This window comes from Triturus cristatus, chromosome 3_2, assembly GCF_964204655.1.
Source record: "Triturus cristatus chromosome 3_2, aTriCri1.1, whole genome shotgun sequence".
NCBI lineage: Eukaryota > Metazoa > Chordata > Amphibia > Caudata > Salamandridae > Triturus > Triturus cristatus.
This window is the reverse complement of record NC_140584.1, coordinates 104,062,017-104,086,153: the sequence shown is the minus strand read 5'-3', so window position 1 is coordinate 104,086,153 and position 24,137 is coordinate 104,062,017. Positions and strand designations below refer to the sequence as shown.

Below are 24,137 nucleotides of genomic sequence, written 5' to 3'. Positions count from 1 at the left end.
GTTTCAGTAGCTTGCCTAAAAGCCATGTCCCCAGAAGTGATTCCAAGGGTCAGGTGGGTGATCTCCTTTTTGAATTACAGGGAAACAACCATCTTCAAGAGGCCTTTTCCTGGGAAGTAATTATAAGTTATAACTACTTTTTAAAATTGCCTCTAAGTTAAGCCTAACTACTTTTTGCCAGGCTTCCAGATGGTTAAGCACATGTTTACTTAGTGACTTCAGTGATTCCCCTGGCAAGGAGTGTGATAATTATTTGAAGTGGTTCTGACTCCCTTCAAATAATGATCCAATTCCTTACAACTTGGATGTCGAGAAGAGGTTAAACCATTGGCCTTTCATATCGGATCAGCCTACTTGGCTATACAAAGGGCCAAAATCATGTTGACTTTGCGGTTACCACAAAGAAGATTTTATTCACATTATTTGCATATGTAACCATCTCCACAATGCTCGAGCCACCCTTCTTAGACAAACTTTAAATGACAGAGGTGTCAGGTCCTGTAGAGCCGCAATAAAAGCAAGCTTAAATCCATCGGACACACAACTAAACTGTAAATTGATCAAATTTCTCAACATTTTTGCACAGCCACACAAAAGTTCGTTATCGGGACTGATTTCAGAAAAAGGACAATTATGTGGTAAAATATCTGTTAAACAATGACATTCTATTCCTTCTTTTTTTTTTTCTCTCGTTTTCAAATTGATGTAAGGTGATTTTTGTTCCCCCCCCCCCCTTTTCAAGGTTTTAAATTTCTAATTTTACATGTGCTTATATTGTTAAGGTTTTAATTGACCAAACAATAAAAAAAATTACTTACTTACATTGGCCTTTCAATTAGTGGTAAATGCTTTATTGTATAGTTAATAAAAACCATTACAAAATGTAAATATGGCGATATGTTAAAACACAGAAAATTTACACTACTGTTCATATGATAAAAACTAAAAAAATGAAGATAAAACAGATGTTTTTCTACTGTAAAAGTAACATATTCCAAGTTCAGCAATTTGCTAATGTTTTTTGCTTTTTCTCAAACTGTTCAATGAATTTGATTGTTCTGCAGATGAATTGTGGGTCTACTGTACATAGGGTTTGTATGACAGCGGACCGACATGTACGTATTCCATACTCCTTGAATTTATTTTTCAACCAATTCCGACGTTCCTGTATAAGCGCCGGGCATATACAAATCATGTGGATGAAATCTTGCCTTGCTGCGCCACATAACCCGCACCCTTCACTTTCTTGGGGCTTCCACTTTGGTTGCTCAGTGTTTGTTGGCAGATTGCCCAGCCTTATATTAAGGTATTTGCGTTTGATAAAAGGCGAAAATGCAAGGTCCAAGAAGAGCGCCGGGATTAGTTTTTTGTAGGAATGGATTATCATCCAGGCATGTGACCGGCGGCTAAAAGCTGTTTTGTCGTCCAGCAATGAGTGTCTCATGGCTGCCTTCCTGACCAACTGTTTGAATGTGGGTACTGGGAGCTTAGATTCCCAGAGGCCGGCCAGATTTGTTGACTCTATTGACGTTTTAAAGTACTTGGCATGATTTAAGTTTGGATTTTTGGAGATAGTTTCCCACATAGCTCGATAGAGCATGATCTCTTGATTCATCCAGACATGGTACCAGAATTTTATGGTCTCATACTTTCTCAGCAGCACTTGGGATTTTAGGCCGAATTCCAATCTTACTTGGGCCGGTGATGCGTTGGTTGGTAGCGCAAAGACGCGTTTGTAGATTTTCATTTGCAGTTTGTCCAAAAGTTGTGCACTCTTGCCATGATGCAGTACACTCCCGTAAGCTATAGTTGGGATTAGTTTAGCTTTCATTATTGTTAGCAGAGGCGAAACCAAAGGACCTTTGAGTTCAGTTGCTAGACTCATAAAGGCGTGCATTAGGGCCATGCCCTTCTTTTCCATGCTAGTAAATTGTACGTGGAAATTAAGGCGCTTGTCCAACAGTATCCCAAGATACTTGTAACTTCCAACCGCTTCAAGTTTAACATTATCTATTAAAAAGGTTGGTAATGGCTTATGACGTCGCGTTATGACCATTGTTTTTGTTTTCGTGCTATTTATTTCTAGCATGTTCTGTTTTGTGTAGCGGGTCAGCTCCTGTAGAAGGCGTTGCAAGCCTACTCTTGTCTGGCTTAGCAGGACCACATCGTCTGCATAGGATAGGTGTGTTATACGAAGTGTACCCAGCCGGGGAGGATGTGCGTTGAGCTGGTCCAAGCTTGCTGTTAGGTCGGCCATGAACAAGTTGAAAAGATGGGGAGCCAACACACAGCCTTGTTTTAGTCCGTCAAAGGTATGGATCTTCCTAGTTAGCCTTTGCCCATTGTTGATTTTTACCTGCATCCAGGTGTTACTATACAGGTCGATGATCGGCATTAGGATTGAATCCGGTAAGCCCTGCTGCTTCAGTTTGGCCCATAGTAAATTCCTATTAACACGGTCAAAGGCCGCCTTAAAATCGACGAAACAGGTATATAGTTCCCGATGATTATCCAAACTGTTTTCGCCAATCAAACACAGTGCCATTGCATTAGCCATAGTACCTGTTCCGCGACGAAACCCTGTCTGATTTAGCGGGATCTTGTTGTTCATGTCCGACCATTGTGCTAAATCAGCTAGCACCAGGGATGCATAGTATTTTGCCTCTGCATCGATCAGGGCTATTAAGCGGTAATTTGTTGGATTTTTGCGATCTCCACCTTTATAGATAGGATTAATGATGGCACCTCTCCAACTTTCCGGGACCCGTCCTGAGTTACTGATTGTCCTGAACAGGAGGTTGAGTTTGCATGCCCAGAACTTGGGGTCTTCTTTATAGATTGCCTGTGGAATGCCATTTGGCCCTGGTGCACTCTCTTGCTTGCCTTTCTTAATTATAGATAATATTCGTTGCTCGTCAGCTGACCACATTGATTGATCTTGGCTCTCCTGGCGGTTGGGTATATCATTAAGTCTGAGAACAGGCTTGTTTTCCTGTACCGTTTTTCTTTGAGTTTCGAATGCCGTTGTGGCCATCAAGACCTGGTGCTCCACTGGCTTTACCGAAAATGTATCGACTATGTGCTGGGCCCAAACATTTTCGGGGATACATGTCATACTTATGGGTTGTACTGGTCTATTGATGGAATTGACTTGTACCCAAAACGCCCTGGAGTCTGCTTTTTTTGTATTATACACCAATTTGGCCCAGAAGTCATCGATGTTATTCCTTTTTTCCATCCGTACTAGCTTTTTATATTGTTTCCTTGTCGACCGAACTTCTTGCCAGACGCTTTGGTTTGTCCTTGAACCTTGAATCTGTCTTATGAGCTGTTGAAGATGTTTCTTCATAGCTAACGTTGTTATTGAGAGTTTGGTTTTGGTTGTAGGACAGCTCTGTCTCTTAGCCTTACTGTTTGATCTTGGTAATGTTTCCAGGAAATCGGCCCAAGTTTTTGAACATAGATCCTTCTTTGCCGTTGCTGTTTGTATTAGGTTCTTAGCGTCCAACGCTATTTGGGGTAATGTGTTGCTTGTCCACTTTAACCGCTTCAAATTGATTGTTGAGAGTTGGCCTGGTATGGCTGGAGCATTTGCGTACCTGGGGGCATTTAGTTTCATCTCAATGTGTTGCATTGAGTGATCGCTGTCCAGGGAGCTGATTATTTGGAATTTTTTGACTAGACTCAGCAGAGGCAAAGTTACTAATGTGTAGTCCAGGATGGAAATTGTGTTGTGACCTAGATATGTGGCTGCGGGGGGTTTATCATGCGTACATCTTCCATTGATTACCCGTAGACCGAGTCGTTCCAGGTCCCACACCAATTGCATGCCCAGTTTGTCTCTCTTCAAGGCTGGTGTGACCTCCTGGGGTTCAACGTTCCACATTTCATTTGCCACAAGGATGTTATCCTCTTCCTCCGGTTGATGTAGAAGGTTGGAATTAAAGTCACCCGTAGCAATTATCTCCCAGCTTGGATGGTCAAGACGGATGGTAGTTACAACGTTAACAACTCTTTGGAATAGTTCTTTTTTTTTGCTGTTTTTTCGGGTGGGCGTATATGTTGATTAAGACCATTGTTCTTGCCACGCATTTTGGTGTGCTCTCCAGCTTAATAATTTGCATGTCCGGTGTTGATATAGGCATATGCGAGGTGTTTATCTTTAATGCAGTGGAAACGTAAATAGATAAACCCCCCCTTGCACGGCCATAGCGCCGAATGCGCGTCGCGCTTTCATGGAAACATAATCTTCCTGGTATATCAATTGGCTCCATTGACCAAGTTTCCTGCAGCGCTATGATGTCATATTGGTCCCAGGCTGCTGTGTTTCTACTGTGATTTAGGATGTGTTTTGCTCCTGCGATGTTCCAGGAGAGCAGTTTTATTACGTTTCCTTCAATTTTGCCTATCTCACGGTTGGTTCAATTACCATTAATGCCCAATAACTGTCTCTGGTGACTATTTATTGTGGTTTCGGCCCCCCTGGCACCGTGTAATATTGAGCGAGTTGTCGGGTTTGCAGGATCATCTCTTTTCCTACATCTTCTTAGCAGGGGTGACGGGTAGCCCTTTTTTGTTTGTTCTTTCAGAGAAATTCCCCACTCTTCGAATTTATTCACTTCTGTGAGGATGCGTTTAGTCACTTCTAAATTCCTCCAGGTGGCAAGTGTGCCTTCTCTGGGCACATTGTCTCCTAATGAGACAAATTCTATTGATAGTAGGTCCCCGGATGTTAGGTGGCTTAAGCTTGGGATGGTTGATATGAGGTGGAGAATGTTCCCTCGGTTTAGGTAATCCTGAGTGCCTTGAGGCTCATAGTTGGGGATAAAAAGTATCTTCCCTGCTGTAGTTATTTGCATCTCAGAAATTGTTTTGCTGTTGATCTGGGCATTTACATTATTAGCAAATTTCTGACCATCATGACCTTTTGTTTTGAGGTGGAGATATTGCGCTATTTGATTGTAAGCATCATTCGGCGTTGGTACTGGTGGCGTGTTTGTCTGGGGATTTTGCGCTATTTGATTATATGCTTCATTCGAGGTTGGTGTTAATGGCATGGTTGTCGTGATTTTTACCTCCCGGCCTATTCTGTTGGGTCCTGCCTGTTCTCGGTGGTTCCCACTTAATGTGATCACTGGTCCTGGGGGTGGTCGTGTCCTTTCCACATTTGTAATCTCTTTTGTTGCTTGCATGCCATATGTATCAGTGTATATCGTGAATTGCATTAGATCATCCATGTGTCTATCTGCCTTTGTTCTGGTATGCTTATAGGTATTTTGAAGGTCAGACGATGTGGTGACACTTTTCCCTGTGGTTGTATTCGTGCTAGGTAGTGTAACACGAGTTACGGGGACCTTTTTTTGATTTATATTCGTGTCTTTGAGTACGGCCCAATGGGGTCTCAAGTTGCTTGGTTCATAGCTGTTTATTTGCTCAGATGTCTTTATGCAGCGACTTTTGTTTTCAATAATTGTATGCCCTATTTGATTTGGGGCCGACTCAATTTTTTGGGGTTCATCCAGCAGGTTGTCTGAAGTTTTGTTTAGTTGAATAATGACGCTGAGCCCTTGGTCCATGCTACATCCAAGAGTGCTTGCGGCAGTTGTTGAACTCAATGGTGCATTATTATTAGGGTTCCCTGCTTCTAAGTTTTTTGCTGGGGCAACCCCCACTGTTTGTGACGACATTTTTGCGGTTTTTACTTGAGGTATGGCCCTGGGGCATATCCGTAGTCGTGTTCGACTATCTTCTCGATCTTTCCCGTTTTTGAGTTCCATTTCTGTCTTAAGTGTTGGAATATGTTTCCCCTCTGTAACATGGGTTTCAAGTTTTGATTTCGTTTTTACCTGACTAAAAATAGGATAAGTGGCCAGCGTCTGTTTATTGGCGGGTGGGCAGCTTAACAGCTGATTTCTATTCTTCCTTGCCCGTTTTTTTTGCCTCTTGGTAAGGTGTTTCTGATCATTTTGATTTTTCGCCCCATCTCGGCTAGGTGATTCTAGTCCTAGTGATTTGTGACCATTGTTTTGTGCAATGAGGGGTATTGCACCAATTGTTTTCGGTTCCTCTATTGTATCGTCAGGTTTCATTGACGGATTGCGCTCTAAGGTTTTTCCCGCTGCCGTTTGGCTTACTAACCCATTTGGAGTGTGGTTGTCACTATAATTAGCGTATTTGCATTCTTGCAGTATATCTTTAAGTATTGCTGGCAAATTCTTTAATTTATCCAGTATTGGGTGGCAGGTGCAAGACTGGGGCGTAGCCCACGGTCGGGTCTGTTCCTTGAAGATATCAAAAATGCTGGCCATATCATCTAGCTTTTTGTTTATGCTAGCGATGTATTCCGCCATTGAGGTCATAAGGTGTATCTGTATATCTAGTTTATCCGACTGCATGTTAAGGGTTTTAATAGAGGTTTCCAATATGCACCCTAGTGCACTATGCAATGTGATGATGGATTCCAAATTATCGCTGATGTTATTTCCTCTTTTTTGCCGATGTCGGTCTCCTGCATTGCAGCCAGGTTGTGTTCCCTGTGGAGCATGCTTTATGGACGTTGAAACGTCATGCTGCGCTTTGGTTTTTTGTCTTGTTTCACGACATGTGTCGAGACTTTTTATTGATATCGCTTCTTGGGCGGCTGAAACACTTGAGATCTCTACGATTGAGGGTTCTGTTTGAACACTAATATAAGTCACGTGTGGTGTGTCTGTTAATTCAATAATATCCACATCTTGGTTCATTCCACTGGATGTATCGACTATGTTTTTGCTTAGCGACTCATATGATGGAGAAGTTTTTGAACCCCAACCGGTTGCCTTTACTCCTTGATTCATCCTTTCGGTGTTGATTTCTTTGTTAGGGTTTTTTTGTCCCTCTGAATTACTTCCTGCTATTTCCTGGGCCTCATTTTCGGAGGTGGTTGCTTTAATACGGATTTTCGCACCCTCCTGAGAGCATTCAATTGTGTGGTTGGCCGCACAAAATTCTTGTGTCTTAGCTCTGCCTTTATTGTGGCTAGGTACTTGGGGCTCCCAGCAGGAGTTTAAACTTTTTGTCTTAACCCTCTCTATAGATTTGTTCAATACTGGGTTCATGCGTTGGTCCAGTCTAGGGGTTGAGTGGGAATATATTTGCCGATTCGCACATGCTTGTGTTCGAGTTATAGGAGACTTCATTGCTGGGTTGGGCCGAATGGCTTCCCTTTATTATTTGCTCTTGGTATATATCGTTGGTTGGTAATACTGGTGTTGATGTAATTTTGTCGCCTTTATTCTCTTTGTTGGTAGGGGAACAGCTTATATTGTGTCCTTCATGCTGGCGTTCCGTGGTCTTAATTAATCCTGTAATAGTTGTTAATGACTTCTCCTGTCCTTGCCCTTGAGTGACGTGATGCTTTTTGTAATCCTTGTGTACCTGGGCTTGAAATTGAAAAATGTTTTTCACAAGGGTGGCATTCGTGCGCTTATGTGTCTCCTCTATTCCGTTTGCCCTATCGACATTCGTATTTTGGGCACTCCGAGGAGTCCTTGGTGCGATTAATCCTGCTGGCCTTACTTCAATTTTTTTTGGTGTCATTGGCTTTTGCAATCCTGTTGGCGTGTTTTCCATTGCGTATACTGCCGCTACTGGGTCTTTTAAAAAGGCAAATCTACCAGTGTGGTTCATGTTACTGAAAATTGGGTATACCGGCGAGATTAATAGGGCAGATGAACTTCCCTTAGCTGAGTTAGCGGGGGATTTGGTCTTAGCTTTAACTTTTTTCCTCGCATTCTTAGGTGGGTTTGTTCGTATTCTCCCCGACCTCATTCCCTATTATTTATTTATTTATTATTTATTATTTTATTTTTCCCTTCCGGCTTCCCCTCAGCTTCTCACTCCACCTCCCAAGCTTTGCCTGTATCCTCAATCGAATCCTGTCAGGGAGATTGCAAAATAGCGAAGTGCTATTGCGGTGTGTGACCGATGGTCTGGTATCACTCTGGAGCCAAGTTGGGCCGCTGGTACTGGCACCTCCCACCTTATATCCTGTGGGCACTGATGCTACCGCTTGATGGGGCTGATGTAATCCACCATCTGCTATCCCCTTTCTTGTGTCCGGAAATGCCTTGGTTTATTTGATTCGCTACAGGATCTCAGGGTGGGCGCTGTTTAGTAGCTGTTTTGGCGATCTTGGTGACTCAGGGGTGCTTCCCCTCTGCCCCCCCCCAGCCCGCACCACTCCTGCTCAGTGGTTGGAAGATTCTGCCGCCTTCTGGTTAAGTATGGTGCTGATTTGGTGCTGGTACCAGTACCGGTAAACTGCCGGCTAGTACAGTAACAGCGACAGAGCGGAGCGGCGAGGAATGAGGAATGAGGATTGAGGAATTATACGGCGTCCTTGCCTCCTCGCGTCTCCTGCTCAGCGCCTCAACTGGCGACTGTCCTACGGTCTTGAATAGTTACTTTAGCACAGTATTGTTAAAGTATTAGATTATGCTTGCTTGCCGCATATAGGCGCATAGGCGAGCTGCGGGGGAGGAATCAGGGGCCCCTCTCACCACGTACCCGCATCCGCCGCTTCTCACCGTCCTGCACCTGCCGCTGTGATGCCTCCTCTGCTGCTTGCTGGCTCAGTCACAGTCTCTTCGCTGGTTGCGGTCCGTTCCTCAGGAGCCGCCGAGTCCTGCCGCCAAGTCCCTGGGGGTCCCTGGGAGTCTGCCTTGAGCCGTAGCGCAGCGCGCCGATTTTCGCGGCTGAAGAGAGAGGAAGGGGGCTGGTGGGCAGACAGGAGCGAGCGTGTTGCCTGGCCCTGCTCGAGCTCCGTGCTCCGTACTCTGCACCGCTCTCTCCGAGCTCCGAGTTTTCGCGGGCTTTCGCGGGCTTCGCGTCCAAACTCCTCCTCCAGCACTATCACCCAGTAGGCCAGAACCTTACATTGGCCTTTCAATTAATCTTTTCTCCTTTGCAAGTGTGCGAAGCAGGGTTGGACAAAGACTTATCAGACCAGCCCATCTAAAACTGTCAATTGCCCTGCAAGTCAGTCCAAACCTGGGGCGCAGACAATGTTCAAGGCCCTTTGACATATCCTTGTACTGTGAAAGAAGTACTTCCATTCCATTGAATAGATGGCGAAGAATGCATTTGGTGTGATAGATGCAATTGAATTTCACCATCTTGTTGTGATAGCTGGACCATTGCTTAACAGTTGAAATATTGGTTTTGCTCTAACAGGCAATCATGCTTTAATGTCTTCCTCAGTTCCACAGTTCATGCTTGTTTCTAGTCCAGGGAGGACCCGGCTTGGCAGTTTGGTCTGGACTGTTCCCATGAGGCACAGGGTCAAGACTGATTTGCATATGGCTGGGTCTAAACTGGGGTGGCATGGTGAGCAAAAGAACAATGGATTTAACCCAGATCTCTTGACTGGTGGTGTCTGTATGATTTATTCAGCATTCCATCCATCATGTGTTTGCGTAGCACTCATGTTTCAGCACAGCACCCACTTTAATGTTTTATTTTATTTTATATTTTATGCTCTACTGCAAACCAAAAAGTCATTTTTATTTAGAGTGCCCAATAGCTCAAACTCTCACAAATGCCAAACCTATTGCATTGCAAATGCTTGTTTTGATTGCAAATCAATTAGGGATAGCCAGTGGGTGGTTTCAGATACCACCACTGGCTTGCCCTTTGACGCCCTTTACATTGCCCTTACTACCTGTGGTCACGAAGGCAACAGCAGGAACAAAGTAAATTATACTGAAAAGAGTGACCTTTATTGTTCTTCAGTTCATACGTCTTACTCAGCAAGTGTGAAGGGCTTGAGAGGTATAAGTTTGGACTAGAGGAGGGGAGAGTGGGGCGTTGGATACCTCGGTGTGTGCGTGCCAGTCCACACGGGGTACCCTTTGTATCTTTAGTAAATTGACATCCATTGTATGCTGTGGAGTAGTTAGTACACAACACTCTCCCTCTCTGTACTATTGGTATTTGGTGAAAATGCTGTGAACTCTGAAACACGGACCTTTAATTTCTATGTGAAATTCCGGAAAAAAAGCCTTAACATTGATCAGATGCAAATATTTTGTTTCTGTGGGGAATATGAAGTTAACCTACCTTGACCCCCTAGCCTCTGAGCGGTAGGTGTGTCAAGGCCCATAGGCCGAGGGAAGGAAATGGAATACTTTCCATACATTAACATTTCATTGTCTCACCGCCTTAAGCTGATTACAAGGTTGGGAGCCGTAAATGTCATTTTGAATACTTTACTATGACAGAATCCTAGGGCTTTGTAGTAAAGCAGTGACATGTTAAGGTAGCTCAGAGCTGCCGATGCCTAAAGCAAGAGACATTTTGAGTTTTCTGCATTTATGCAGGGTCATCTTTCTAATGCTATTTTTTTCCCTTTCAGATCTCATTAATGGAGCCCAAGAACAGTGTGAATTGCCTCCTATGGATGGCTTCCCTCACTGCGAGAGTAAAGTTAAGGTGAGCTGACTATTTAGAAGATTAAATGAATTAGTACACATAAAATTGTCAAAAGATCTAAAAGTAGTTTGTTGCTTTTACTGTTTTTTCGTTGGGTAAGCACTCTACCAGAGTGTGTCTTTTTCAGATGGCTCCTTGGTGTGGTTCTGATATGTTTGGTTATCACTACATGTTACAATTTATGTATGGCACTTTAAACGGGGGGATTCTATTGTGTGTTCTAGCGTTGCTATGGGGAGCATCATAGTGGTGTTCCTAGTCTGGCAGATGTATGCTGGCTGTTGAGGGGATACCAACGCTATTCCTATGCTCTTAATAAAACATCTACAACTTGGAATATCATCTGTGTATGAAGACTGGATTATTCAACCACAACAAATGGCGACGATTAATGATGGAGCCAGCAAGTAAGAAGTAGATGAAGCAGATGCAAGAGCAGAGAGGAAGTAGCAGGTTGGTGAAAAGGACCCACAAAGGTGTTTAGGAATCGACCTAACACAGAAAAAAAAAAGAAAAGAAGAAGCGAAAAGGACAGTGAAGATCGTCTTTAAAGGAAGGAAACAGTGGCTATTGAAGAAATAATAGTTCAAGATTGCCTGTAATCCGAAGGAAAAGACTGCGCTTTATGGAAAAATCGTGAATACTAAGTGCGAGGAGTAGTCATCGACACTTGAACTGGGAAGATTAACTAAAAAGGGATGATATGGCAAATTGGTGCGAAATCGGTGACATTAACGAACAGTGAAGGTAACTGTTACCTATTTGTACAATAACAACTTCACGTGACCACTTCGTGACGCCTGCCATTGTTGAGCCTTCATCGCGTGGTTCCTCCTTTATGCCTGGATTTTCACGAACGAAGCTGACCAACCTTCGAAGATCGAGTGTATGGACAGTGAAAGCGGGAGAACAAGATCGACGGTAGCGTGTTGACGATCGACGGTAGCGTGTTGACGTCAAGACGTGATTGTTGCAGGCGTGGTGACGCAAACGGCAGCCATGTTGGTTAAGGTATGAAGTTGCCATGGTAACCAACGCAAACGCAAGGAAATAGACAGATCGTTGCGGTTTCAAACGAAACAGAAATTAACATTCAACGCTGTGGATCAAGGCGGACTATGTTTCAAGCGGTAGAATTTCTATAGTGAAACACATGATTGGTTTCACATTTCTAGACTATTGACTGTATGCCTGTTGCTTTAACGCATAGAATTAACCGTCAGGGATATTTAATAAGATAGTGTGCCGTTGCTTGTGCTAGGTTGATTCGTGTGTTTTTTTTTTTTTTTTTAAAAAGGGGAAAACAGCTATTGAAGTATGTAAAGTATTAATGTGATAGCTCCACCTTTATTTCTCCAACAACCTGGCGATCCTCCCATAGAATGGGAAGAATGGATAGAGATATTTGAAAACTATATTGAGGCCTTGGATGGTAAAGACTTCAGTGCCTCAAGAAAAAAAGCCTTATTACTAAGTACACTAGGAAAGGAGGGGCAACATGCATTTAAATTTTTACCAGCTGGTGTGGACGTGGAAGGAAGGGCTATAGCAAATGTTTATTTAGAGGCAAAAGAGAGGTTAAGGAAACAATATGCTAAAGAAAGAAACATAGTGATGTGTAGGCATAAATTCTACACACAACCACAGAGACAGGATGAAACTATTGACCAATTTGTAACACGTTTGCGTGAATTATCCCTAGATTGTCAGTTTGGAAATATGAGAGAAGAGATGATTAGAGACCAATTTATCGTACAATGTTGTAACAAAAAAATGCAGGAAAGACTATGGGCTGCAAAGAACCCTACACTCACAAATGCTATTGATATTGCTAAAGTGGTGGAGCAATCGGAATCATGTATGAAAGAATTAGAGAAGAAAAAAGAGAGTACTACAGCTGTAACGTGTATGGGTAAAGATGATGTAGCAGCATTGAGAACTAGCAAAAATAGGGAAAGCAATGAAAGGAAGGGAGTATCTGGGAAAAGATATAGTAATAACACTGGCACTAATTTGGATAATAGTAAGACACATGAGAAGATGTGTACCAGGTGTGGTAGTACATACCACACGAGTGACTATAAGAGGTGTTATGCCATTGACAAGGAGTGCAAAAAATGTGGTCGTAAAGGTCATTTTTACAAGATGTGTAAAACATACAAACCAAAAATATCGATAGTACAAAGTGAGGTGGGAAATATAACATCATTATGTGAGGTGGAAGGTGTCAATAACATTTTGTGTGTAGATGATGAGAATATAGCAGATCCAGTTGGAAGGAGGGTAAGACCCAAGGCCATGTTTGTTATATATGGGAAAGACGTGGAATTAATGGTTGATTCGGGATCGTTCTGGACAATCATTCCCCGTATTTTGTTTGAACAGCATTGGCCGAACCAAGAGTTACTTCCTAAGGATGTTAATCCGGGAGGATATCAAGGGGAGAAAATAGATATCATAGGATATATGGTTGTGGACATCAATTTTCAGGATAGATGCATAAAAGGAAAGGTGTATGTAGCACACAGTGGACCACCAATATTGGGATGGGTACACCAATACGATCTACACATAATCATTAACCCAAGTGCTGTAAACCAGGTGATGGTAGTTGATGAAATTACAACAGATACAATCATAGAGGGAATGAGTAATGTGTTTTCAGATGATATAGGCGAACTCAAGGGTTATGTTCATAAGATTATACTTAAACCTGATGCAATACCAATGCAACACAAAGTCAGAAAAGTTCCTATCATTGCTAGGGAGGAGGTTAAACGAATGTTGTGTGAAATTGTGGAACAAGGTATAATAGAACAAATTGAGACGTCAAGTTGGATTTCACCTGTTGTAATCACGGGCAAACCTGATGGCAGTTACAGGTTCTGTGTGGACTTGCGCACACTCAACCAAAACATTGTGGTTGATAACTATCCATTACCAAACATAAATGAACTTATCCTAATGTTAAAAGGGGGAAAATATTTTTCAAAACTTGACCTACGCAGTGCGTATCATCAGATTAAATTGCATACAGAGTCAAAGCCACTAACAGCATTCATTACTACGGAAGGCATATTTCAATTTACAAGAATGCCTTTCGGTTTGGCGTCTGCGGCTGGGGTGTTTCAACGCATGATGGGGGCGGTTTTGAAAGATATAAGGAACGTGGTTTATTTTCAAGATGATGTTTTGGTATTTGGGGATACGAAGGAACGTCATGATCTGGTCTTAAAAGAAGTGTTATCTAAAATGGATAATGCAGGTTTGACACTTAAAAAAGAGAAATGTAAGTTTGCGGTAGAAGAGGTAGAGTATCTAGGGTATACTTTATCCAGTGAAGGGGTGAAACCAAAACGAGACTTATTGGAGGCGATAAGAAGGGCTCCATCACCCACAGACAAAGATAAACTTAGATCATTTTTAGGGCTCATAGAGTACTATGCAAAATTTGTACACAATTTTGCGTAAAAAACAGAAAGAATTAAAATACTCCTCAGGAAGGGGGTAAAATTTTTGTGGGACTTGGAACAACAAGAGACTTTTGAGAAGATCAAGAAGGAAATTTGCGAGGCAGGAATTTTGACCCCATTCGACACCAGGTTGAGGTCGATCCTTACTGTAGATGCTAGTGCAGTAGGTATAGGTGCTGTGTTGGCACAAGTTCATACATCTGGTCCCAAGACTGTAGCATTTGCTTCAAGGACGCTTACTGACTCTGAGAGGAATTACTCAGTAATCGAAAGAGAAGCTCTGGCGGCAGCATGGGGAGCAGAATATTTTCGCACGTATTTGTGGGGTTTTCATTTTACCTTACAGACTGATCACAAACCTTTAGTGAAGATATTGTCCCCTGGTGGGGCAGGGAAAGGATCAGCAAGATTGGCCAGAATGGCAGGACGTTTACAAGAGTATGTGTACAAGGTTGAATATATTGCGGGTTGGAGAAATAGTCAAGCTGATGGGTTATCTAGACTTCCACTACCGTGGGATGAGATAGACAAAGCAAAGGTGGAGGCATTTCAATGTGAAGGTGCGGTTGCAGCGGTGGATGAGTTGGTAGAAATGTGTGGCAGAGCGATTGATAAGGACCGATGGAATGCAAGTATGTTAAAGGATGAAGTCCTTCAGGTGGTTAAGGAGCTAATTGTCAAAGGGAGTAGAAGGAAGAGTACCCTTCCGATGGGTGTGAGACCTTTCTTGAAGGTTTTGGAGGAATTATCTATATTTGATAAGGAGGGGAACATTATCATGAAAGATGATAAATGTATTCCTCCACAAGAGTTGAGGTTTGCTTTGTTTAAGTTGGCTCATGAGGGTCATATGGGTCAGACACTCACAAAGAAAAGGTTAAGGGAGCACTTTTGGTGGCCTGCAATGGACCAACAAGTGTCTGATTGGGTTGAGAGGTGTGGTGAGTGTGTGGAGAGTGAGAAAAGATTGAGAGTAGGTACCAATGTGATTTTGGCAAAATTGATGTTCCTGATCTACCTTGGCATACTATATGCTTAGACTTTATAGGCCCATTTTTTGGGTTAGGGCCAGAATTGAGGTTTGGAGTGGTTGTAATTGATGTGATGTCAAAGTGGTTGAGTGTGGAATTTGTAAAAGAAATTACCACAAGTAGTACTATCAAGATATTGTCTAACATTTTTAGGGAGGAAGGATACCCGGTTAAATTAGTCACTGACAATGGTACACAGCTAACTTCTGCAGAAATGACATCATATTTGAAATCGTGTGGGATTGTGCACACAAGAACATCTTTTTATAACCCACAGGGGAATGGCGTGGTGGAAAGGGCCAATCGCATGGTGAAGGGGGTCATCCAAATCGCTATAGTAAATAGGAGGGATGTGAAGGCTATGGTAAATGATTTGGTGTGGGCGTATCGTACAACAGCAAACACTGTGTCTGGGAAAGTTCCGTTTGTTGTTATGAGAGGACGTACTGCTAGTACCAAATTAATTCCAGCGTGGATGAAAGAGTGTATGGGTTTGGCCAATTTGAATTACGATAAATTAAAGGATGATAAGTCACTTCCACTTGGAACATCTATTAAACCCAATGATTGGGTTAAAGTTAAACCAGGACGTATAGGGGCTGGTTTTACAAAATGTCGTGGCCCGTATAAGGTGAGAAATGTGCATAGTAGGCATGTCACATTATACAATGGGGAGAATTGGAATTTGAGAAGGGTTGCTTTATACAAAAGAAATTCAGGTTTAGACAGAGAGGTGGAATGTAGACAAGCTAGTGATCTTAATCCATATCTTCTTATCAGTGATGGTGAGATGTGTAATAGACAATCTTCCGTTGTCACAGGAGATCATGGTGATAATATCAATAACAGAGCTGCTTTACAGAGATCCAGGTGTCCACCTAGGTACTTACAAGATTATGTATGTGGGGATAAATAGACATGAGTTTTTTTTTGTTGAAGTGCTGATGCACTTTATTGTTATAAATATGAATAGATTAAGGGAAGAGGATATGTTATGTTTGGTTATCACTACATGTTACAATTTATGTATGGCACTTTAAATGGGGGGATTCTATTGTGTGTTCTAGCGTTGCTATGGGGAGCATCATAGTGGTGTTCCTAGTCTGGCAGATGTATGCTGGCTGTTGAGGGGATACCAACGCTATTCCTATGCTCTTAATAAAACATCTACAACTTGGAATATCATCTGTGTATGAAGACTGGATTATTCAACTACAACAGGTTCCACTTGTTGTTTCTTGCCCCCACCCACCCAGCCTTCCTCCTTCCATTGTTGCTTCTGTTCTATTACCCCCACCTACTGTCCCTCCGTTAATTGTTGCCCGTGTTTTGGTCAGCGCTGGCCACGTGATCGCCCCCCCCACCTCAGCAGTTGGTGTTGTCCCCCGTCCCCACACACATCCCACCATTTTGCACCCTACCCACCAGCTTTAAACAAACTAACAATGGAGAAAACATCCAGGGTACACAAGCAGAGCACGTAAATCAAAGAAAGGAAACTGCTATCAAGTAAAACATGTTTTTGGATGTTGGTATTTGCTTTACTAGCAACAAAACCGCAGCCTTTCTCACGCCACTTCTGAAGCAGCTCGAAGCTCTATTTATTTAAATCCACATAGTGTATGTACACTGGCATCTGTAGGCATTTAACAGTGGTTAATTCAACAGATTCCTAAATGACATGCTTACACCCACGTCTCAACTGAAGTACCTAGGATAAATATGCTCCTTCCCCGCAGCACAGAAAATGTGGTTGTGTGCAGCTTGTTAATTGAGATAATACCAGAATGGCAAATCTGGCCTGGGATGACATCCTCTTACATTTCCTGATGTTCTAGTTTGCATCCACATTACATCACTTAGAATGCATTTTTGACATTAAAAGGAAACCTCAACTAGCTTTATGGTTGTCCCAAGGTTTTTGCAGCTCTTTAATATGCTGTCTTAAACTTGCAAGGGACGGGAGCATACAATCAAGAGTATATAAAGTCTAGTGTATAGAATTATGGAGATTTTGCATGAGCCTTTATGATGGAAATTAATTTGTAAATTGTAGGACCAATTTATCCTTGCCTCCCACCCCTGCAGAAGAGGGCTGAAGCAGGTAGAAGATTCCTGTGGAGAAGTTTTGAATTTGTGCAAAAAATGCATTTGGCCACTACACTAGAGTCAAAGAAAACTAAATGATCATAATGTACAACCTTTAAATCAATACGAACAGTATAGCTGGTGTCCCTATTTGGAAATGTTACCTGCAGGCTTAGATGCACAATGAAGCACTACCATTACCACCTACTTTTAGCCACCAGAACATCAAAAAATCAGAGAAAGCCTCTGGTCACCATCACGTTTGGGGGGATGTTGGTTGGTGTCATAGGTCCAGGCCTTAGTTATGCATTTACAGTTTGTAAGAAAGATACTTATGCTTGCAATCTTTATGCGTCAAAAGAAAGGGGGGTGGGACCGGGAGCCGTTATTTAAACAGGTCCTGCATACAGGGCTCCTAGAGAACTGTGCTGCAAAAGGTATGCAGTTCCTAGAAGGGACAGAGGAGAGACAGGTCTTTCTTCATGATGCCCTCACACACCCCGAAGGATGTCATGCTTCATCATTGGGCTTTGCTCCTCGTCGGTCCGGCGCTGCAATGCCCGACGGGCTCACCGTAAACTGGGCTCTTTGCCAGAGATCTTTTTTGAAGAAACCGCGGGGTGCGTGCGGATAAGAGGGCAAGGAAAGTGTAGTGCACAGGAAGTGGATCTTAAAATAAGTCTGGATCAGTCCTATTCAAAAACAATTTTAATGGTTCGGGTAGATCCGGTGTAGTTAAAAAGTGTGTGGACGCCCTATCTGGATGCTATGTTCCTAGAGGGCTATCGATAGTCTAGTGCAGAGCTTTCCAAACTGTGTGTCCCGACACAGTACTGTGTCGCCTGCAAATGGTGGGTGTGTCGCGGGATGACCCTGGTATTAACGGCCACTTAGCACATAACTGCTGCTAATTAAGAGGCATTTCTTTGAAAGCTTTGTTCTCACTATGCCTCATTGTTGTAATCTTGGTATGCTCTGCCCCCCCCTCCTCTTCCTGCCCAGTTGGTACTTTCCCCTGGCTAGTTATGAACGTTCTATTGCAGCCTCCCTGAGGCACTTACTGTGAGAGAATAGAGTGGACCAGTTGGTGATGCGTAATAAACCTTGTTCTCACCTGAGGTATTTCTTCATTTTATAACACTGGCGACGAACACTGCGTGGGGGCAGTGCATCACCATCCCCAGCTTGAAGCAATTCTTCGTCCATCCGCTCTTTGCCTTCTGCCTTAAGGATTCTTCTCACCACCGATCAGGACTCCGTTCAGTCCTGTTCTATTCAAGTGAGTGTTGGTTTTGGAGGCTGTGTGGCAGCGTACAACTTCCAGAAACTTCTTGCCTCGCCTGATGTCAAGTAGCAGGAGTGGGTCTTCTTGAATTTTTAGCCTGCCTGTACTGCTGGTTGTCCCTTCAAACTGTGCCACTCACAGCTTTTCATTCTGGCGCTGCCGTTGCTGTCGTTCCTTCACACTGCGGGGTGGTGCATGGGTGATCGCTTGTGTAATTTCGCTTCACCGTGTCTATCAGGGTGGCTATCGCGGCTGACTGCTAGTTCCCTCCAAACTGTTCACAGCCTTTCATTCCGGCGCTGCCGCTGCTGTCGCTCCTTCACGCTGCTGGGTGGTGCATGGCTGATCGCTGTTGTTGTTGCACCTCAGGGGGCTATTGCGGCTGGCGCCTTACGCCGTTACGCTTCCTGCATCTTTCCACAGCTGATTACTAGCGCTCTGGTTCTCCTCAGCGAGGGATTTCCTGGGTCTCACGCTGGGTAAAGAGAGGATATCGAAGGGTCTGCTTTCCGCGATTTTCCTCATCCTTGTGGTCCTGAGGAGATTTCGTCACGTGAGCGCCCCCGGTGGTTTTGCTGTTGGTTTCAGCGGATTCCAGTCAGAATTTAATTTGAGGAAAATACTTCATTTTCGGTTTTTCAGTTTCCACATAATTGTTTTCAACGCTGATGGGCACAGCTGTTAGCCTGTCTTGCATCAGAGTGTGCTGGTCTTTTCAGCGGATTCCAGTCAGAATCTTTTTCAAAAAATATATCTGTGATTCAGCACCTACATTTCCTCAACGCTGATGGGCACAGCCTTTCGCCTGTCTTTTATCAAAGTGCATTCTACGTGTTCTGTGTGGTTACACTGTGCAGTGACAGGCACAGTTTGTTTTCTTCGTCAACGCTGATGGGCACAGCTTATTAGCCTGTCAACGGACTTTCCTTCTCTGGCATTCTATTATATTCTGTTTGCATTGCACATTGTCCTTATATTGCATTGTATCGCTGTATTATCCCATTGTATATTGTTTATTCTCTTTGTGTTATTCCTGCTTATTTAGTGTGTAATTTTCTACTAGTTTTTTGTAATCCTCTTTGTGGGGGGGTGTTGTCCAGTCAGGTATGGCGGCATTAAACATGGCGTTACCTCCCTCTTTCCTCAATGAAGAAGGGGATCCTGCCATATGTTGGAGAGATTGGAGGGTCATTTTTGAGTCATATTTAGTTGCGATAGGAGGAGAAAAATTTTCTAACTTCAGAAAACAACATATTTTGCTACATAATCTAGGTATAGAGGGGAGGAAGATTTATAATAATTTGGAAGGACCTGATACAGAGGATGAAGGAGGTAGTGAAGGAGATTTCAATGTGTATTTGGCTACCATGAATAAGTTGGAGAAACAATTTGGGAAAGCAATAAATGTGGTATTGGAAAGACATACATTTTTCTCAAGGGTTCAAGGCAAGAGTGAAAAGGTAAAATCATACATTGCTGCTCTTAAGGGGTTATCCAATACGTGTGAGTTCGAAGGGTTAACTGATTCCCTCATCAGAGACCAGTTGGTCAGGTGTACTAATAACCATAAAATTCAGGAGAAATTGTTAACAGGTAATCCGGATTTGAAACAAGCAGTGGACATAGCATTAAGTATTGAGCACACAGCGGAGTGCATAAAGGAGATTAATGTGGGGGATGATACTAAAACTAAATGTCATGAAGTTAATGCTATTGTCAAGCAAGAGAGGTCTAAAGAAAAGGAGGTTAAACTTAAAAATATGAGCACCTCAAGTGTCAAATTTAAGTGTTACAGGTGTGGTAATCCTGCACATTTGGCTAATAGTCCCGCTTGCCCGGCGAGGGGTGCTACATGTCATAACTGTGGCAAGAAAGGACACATAGCCAGAGTGTGTAATAATAATTCTATGACAGTTTCCTTAGTGGATTCAGAAAATGTACCAGAGGATGTTAAGTTTACTTTTCAGGTAGTAGACAAGGACAGTACAGTTAACTTTCCGGAATGCACCATCACAGTTGACAATAAGTTGATAAATGTCCTTGCTGATTCATGCTCCCCATATACGTTGTTAGATGGTAAAGTGTTCGAGGGGTTATTTCCCAACAAAGTAGGAACTCTGGAAAAAGCTGACATAAAACTCAGAGGGTATGGGGGAGACCCTATCTCATTGTTAGGTATGACCACCATGAGGATTGAGTATAAAGGCAGAAGCACTGTTGGGAAAATCTATGTGTCAGAGAAAGGATCTAACTTAATTGGTTGGAGACATCAAAAAGATCTAGGTATGAAGCTAGATCCTAACAGCACTGACCAAGTTCTTTTAGTGGACAGATCGGTGTGTGGTCAAACCATCTGTGAAGAGTTCCCAGAGGTGTTCACTAACAAATTGGGCCAACTCAAGAACAACCAACATTGCATAAAATTGAAAGACAAGGCCAAAGCCATTGCACATAAAGTGAGGCCTATCCCTCATTTAATGCATGAACCCTTACAAAAAGAATTAGACAGACTGCTTGGGTTAGGGGTCATAGAACCCATTGAATGTTCCCAATGGTTGTCTCCAATTGTTATCACGTCCAAGGCGGCCAGCAAGGACATTAGGCTTTGCATTGACCTTAGGGACTTAAACAAGGAAATTTGGGTAGATAGGCATCCGCTACCCAGAATACATGAAATTCTTACTTTAATCAAAGATGCCAGTCTTTTTAGTGTCCTTGACTTATCATCAGCATACCACCAGGTCGAGTTACACCCGGAATGCAGACATCTGACCTCGTTTGTAACTCCGTTAGGGGCATTTCAGTACCGCCGCATGCCGTTTGGGCTGGCCTCGGCAGCAGCTGCATTTCAAAGAATCATGCAGCATGTACTTAAGGAGGCCCCTGGCACGATGTGCTTTCGGGACGATATTTTGATATTTGGAAAGGATGAACTTGAACACAATGACAGGTTGAGAAGTACCCTTACTAAATTGAGCCAAGCAGGTCTTACATTAAAAAGAGACAAATGCCAAATAGGGGTAAAGTCCGTAGAGTATTTAGGACACACCATCTCCAATGAAGGTATCAAACCTAAAATGAACTTAGTGGAGGCAATACAGGAAGCTAAGGCTCCCACTAACGTTGAAGAAGTAAAGTCCTTTTTAGGTTTAGCGGAGTACTACTCTAAGTTTATTCAAAACTATGCAGGAAGGGTAGAACCGTTAAGGAATCTTCTCAAAAGTAAAGTAACGTTTGTATGGGATGAGAATTGTAAGCGAGCTTTTGCTGACATAAAAGATTGCATTACCCGAGCTCCTTTCTTGGGTAGATTTGATCCTACTAAAACTACGTACCTTTCCACTGATGCCAGTAATAAAGGGTTGGGAGCCAGCCTTACTCAAAAAACAGGAAATACTGAACAAGTGATAGCATTTGCATCCAGAACACTAAAAGGTGCGGAACAAAACTACTCGGTCATCGAGAAAGAAGCGTTAGCTTGTTATTGGGCTGCTAACCATTTCAAGTTTTTTCTGTGGGGGATACCGTTTACCATCAAAACGGATCACAAGCCACTTATGTATGTATTCACGACCAAGGGGTCTACTAGGCTAACCCCAAGGATAGCTAAGTGGATGATAGGTTTGGAAGGGTTCAATTTCAGGGTAGAGTATGTACCTGGGAGAACTAATGTAATTGCTGACTTCCTGTCTCGTTCCCCTTTACAAGTCAACGATGATGGTAAGGAGGAGGAAAGTGATGTGATTGTATTAGAAGTAACAGGTTTGACTAAGGAAGAATGGGAAGAACAAAATGATCTTGACGAAACTTTGAAAACTGTAAAAGAATGCATCCACAACGGTTGGCCAGAGCAAAAGAGCAGGTTGTCTGACATGGTGGGGAGATTCTGGGAAGTTAGACATGAAATGGTTGAAATCAATGGAACTATACATAGGGGGGAGAAAATTGTACCCCCTGAAGGTATGAGAAGCAAAATCATTTCCCTAGCCCATGTGGGTCATCTAGGGAGGAGTTTAACTAAAAACAGAGTAAGAGAAGGCTACTGGTGGCCCAGCATGGACAAGGAAGTAGAGGAAATGGTCAAAAACTGTGAAGACTGTGCTAGGAGTGACAAGACTCTGTCTGCTAGGAAACCTCCTTTATCACCCGTGGAAGTTCCTGATCGTCCCTGGGCCAAACTGGCATTAGACATTATAGGACCGTTAAACCTAAGACAAGCCTCGGACCGCTTTATACTGGTCCTCATAGACTATCACTCAAGATGGGTGGTAACCAAATGGGTGAATATGATTGATACTAAAGTTTTGATCCAGTTCTTAAAAGACACTTTCTATGAAGAAGGCATTCCGGATGCCATTGTAACGGACAATGGAGTCCAGTTTACCTCAGAGTTGATGAAGGAATTTTTGGCTAGCCTACGCATCAACCATTTGAAAACAGCTTTGTATTGTCCAAGAGCAAATGGTCTTGTGGAGCGTATGAACAGAGTCATTAAAGAATGCATACAAAGAGCAGAGGCCACTGGCAGCCCAGCCAAACAAGCTCTACAAGACATGATATGGTCGTACCGCACAGCACCCAACACTATCACTCATGTTTCTCCTTTTGTATCGTTGAAAGGAAGGAAGCCTAAGACCATTCTCACAGCAGGATGGTTGTGTAAGACCTACAACTGCGTCATAGACAGGTCGAACATTGCGAGACAAATTGAGAAACAGCAGGAAAAGTACAAGTTGAGATGATTTGAAACAAAGCGTCAAAGTACCGTCAATGGTGTCAGGTGATTGGGTTCGGATAGACTTACCACCTGCCAGAAGGAGGAATGCTTCTAGGTTCTCTGAGCCTATCAAAATAGCAAGTGTTGGAAGGAATGTGGTCCATTTGGATAATGGACAAACATGGGGTATGGACAAAGTGGTAAAATGTGACCCGCCAACAATAGAAGGCGGTACTCATTCACCGTTGACTAGGAACCACGACCAGGTTCGCAGTTCTACTAGGAACACTACTAGTCCTGTGTGGCACAAAGACTATGTGATTCCTTAGATTTCAGCTTTAATTTCTGTTGCTGCATTTATGGTTGCCCAGGGAGATGTGTTGTAATCTTGGTATGCTCTGCCCCCCCCTCCTCTTCCTGCCCAGTTGGTACTTTCCCCTGGCTAGTTATGAACGTTCTATTGCAGCCTCCCTGAGGCACTTACTGTGAGAGAATAGAGTGGACCAGTTGGTGATGCGTAATAAACCTTGTTCTCACCTGAGGTATTTCTTCATTTTATAACACTCATCTATTGCATAAAGTCTCCCAGTAAATGGTCTTTTAAAGACCTGCGAAGTTCTCGGGTGTGGCTGTGTGTGCCCGGGAAGCTGAGGTGAGGTGACAGAGGGTGACAGACAAAAGGAGTTGAGGGAGGAAGACAGAGGGAGGGAGACAGACAGAGATAGACAGAGGGAGGGAGACGGAGAGAGAGAGAGTGGGAGACAGAGGGAGACAGACAAAGTGAGGGAGACAGAGAGAGAGAGAGATAGAGAGAGGGAGGGAGACAGAGACCGAGAGAGAGGGGGACGGAGACAGAGAGAGAGAGAGAGACAGAAAGAGGGAGGGAGACAGAGACCGAGAGAGAGGGGAACGGAGACAGAGAGAGAGGAGGAGGGAGACAGAGAGAGAGACAGAAAGAGGGAGGGAGACAGAGACAAACCGAGATAGAGGCAGAGACAGAGACCGGGACAGGGGCAGACAGATAGAGGTAGAGACAGACGGAGACAGAGAGGGAGAGAGGGAAACAGCGACAT

At 43.3% G+C, this 24,137-nt stretch overlaps 1 protein-coding gene across 1 annotated transcript in view; it reads left to right on the top strand.

The window, feature by feature from the left end:
- MGAT5 (alpha-1,6-mannosylglycoprotein 6-beta-N-acetylglucosaminyltransferase) overlaps positions 1 to 24,137 on the top strand; it is a 603,388-nt gene that overhangs the window by 247,558 nt on the left and 331,693 nt on the right. The window contains exon 4 of the mRNA XM_085647328.1: positions 10,394 to 10,470. Within this exon, the coding sequence (XP_085503454.1) occupies positions 10,394 to 10,470 (77 nt within the window). The remainder of the gene's footprint in view (positions 1 to 10,393; positions 10,471 to 24,137) is intronic.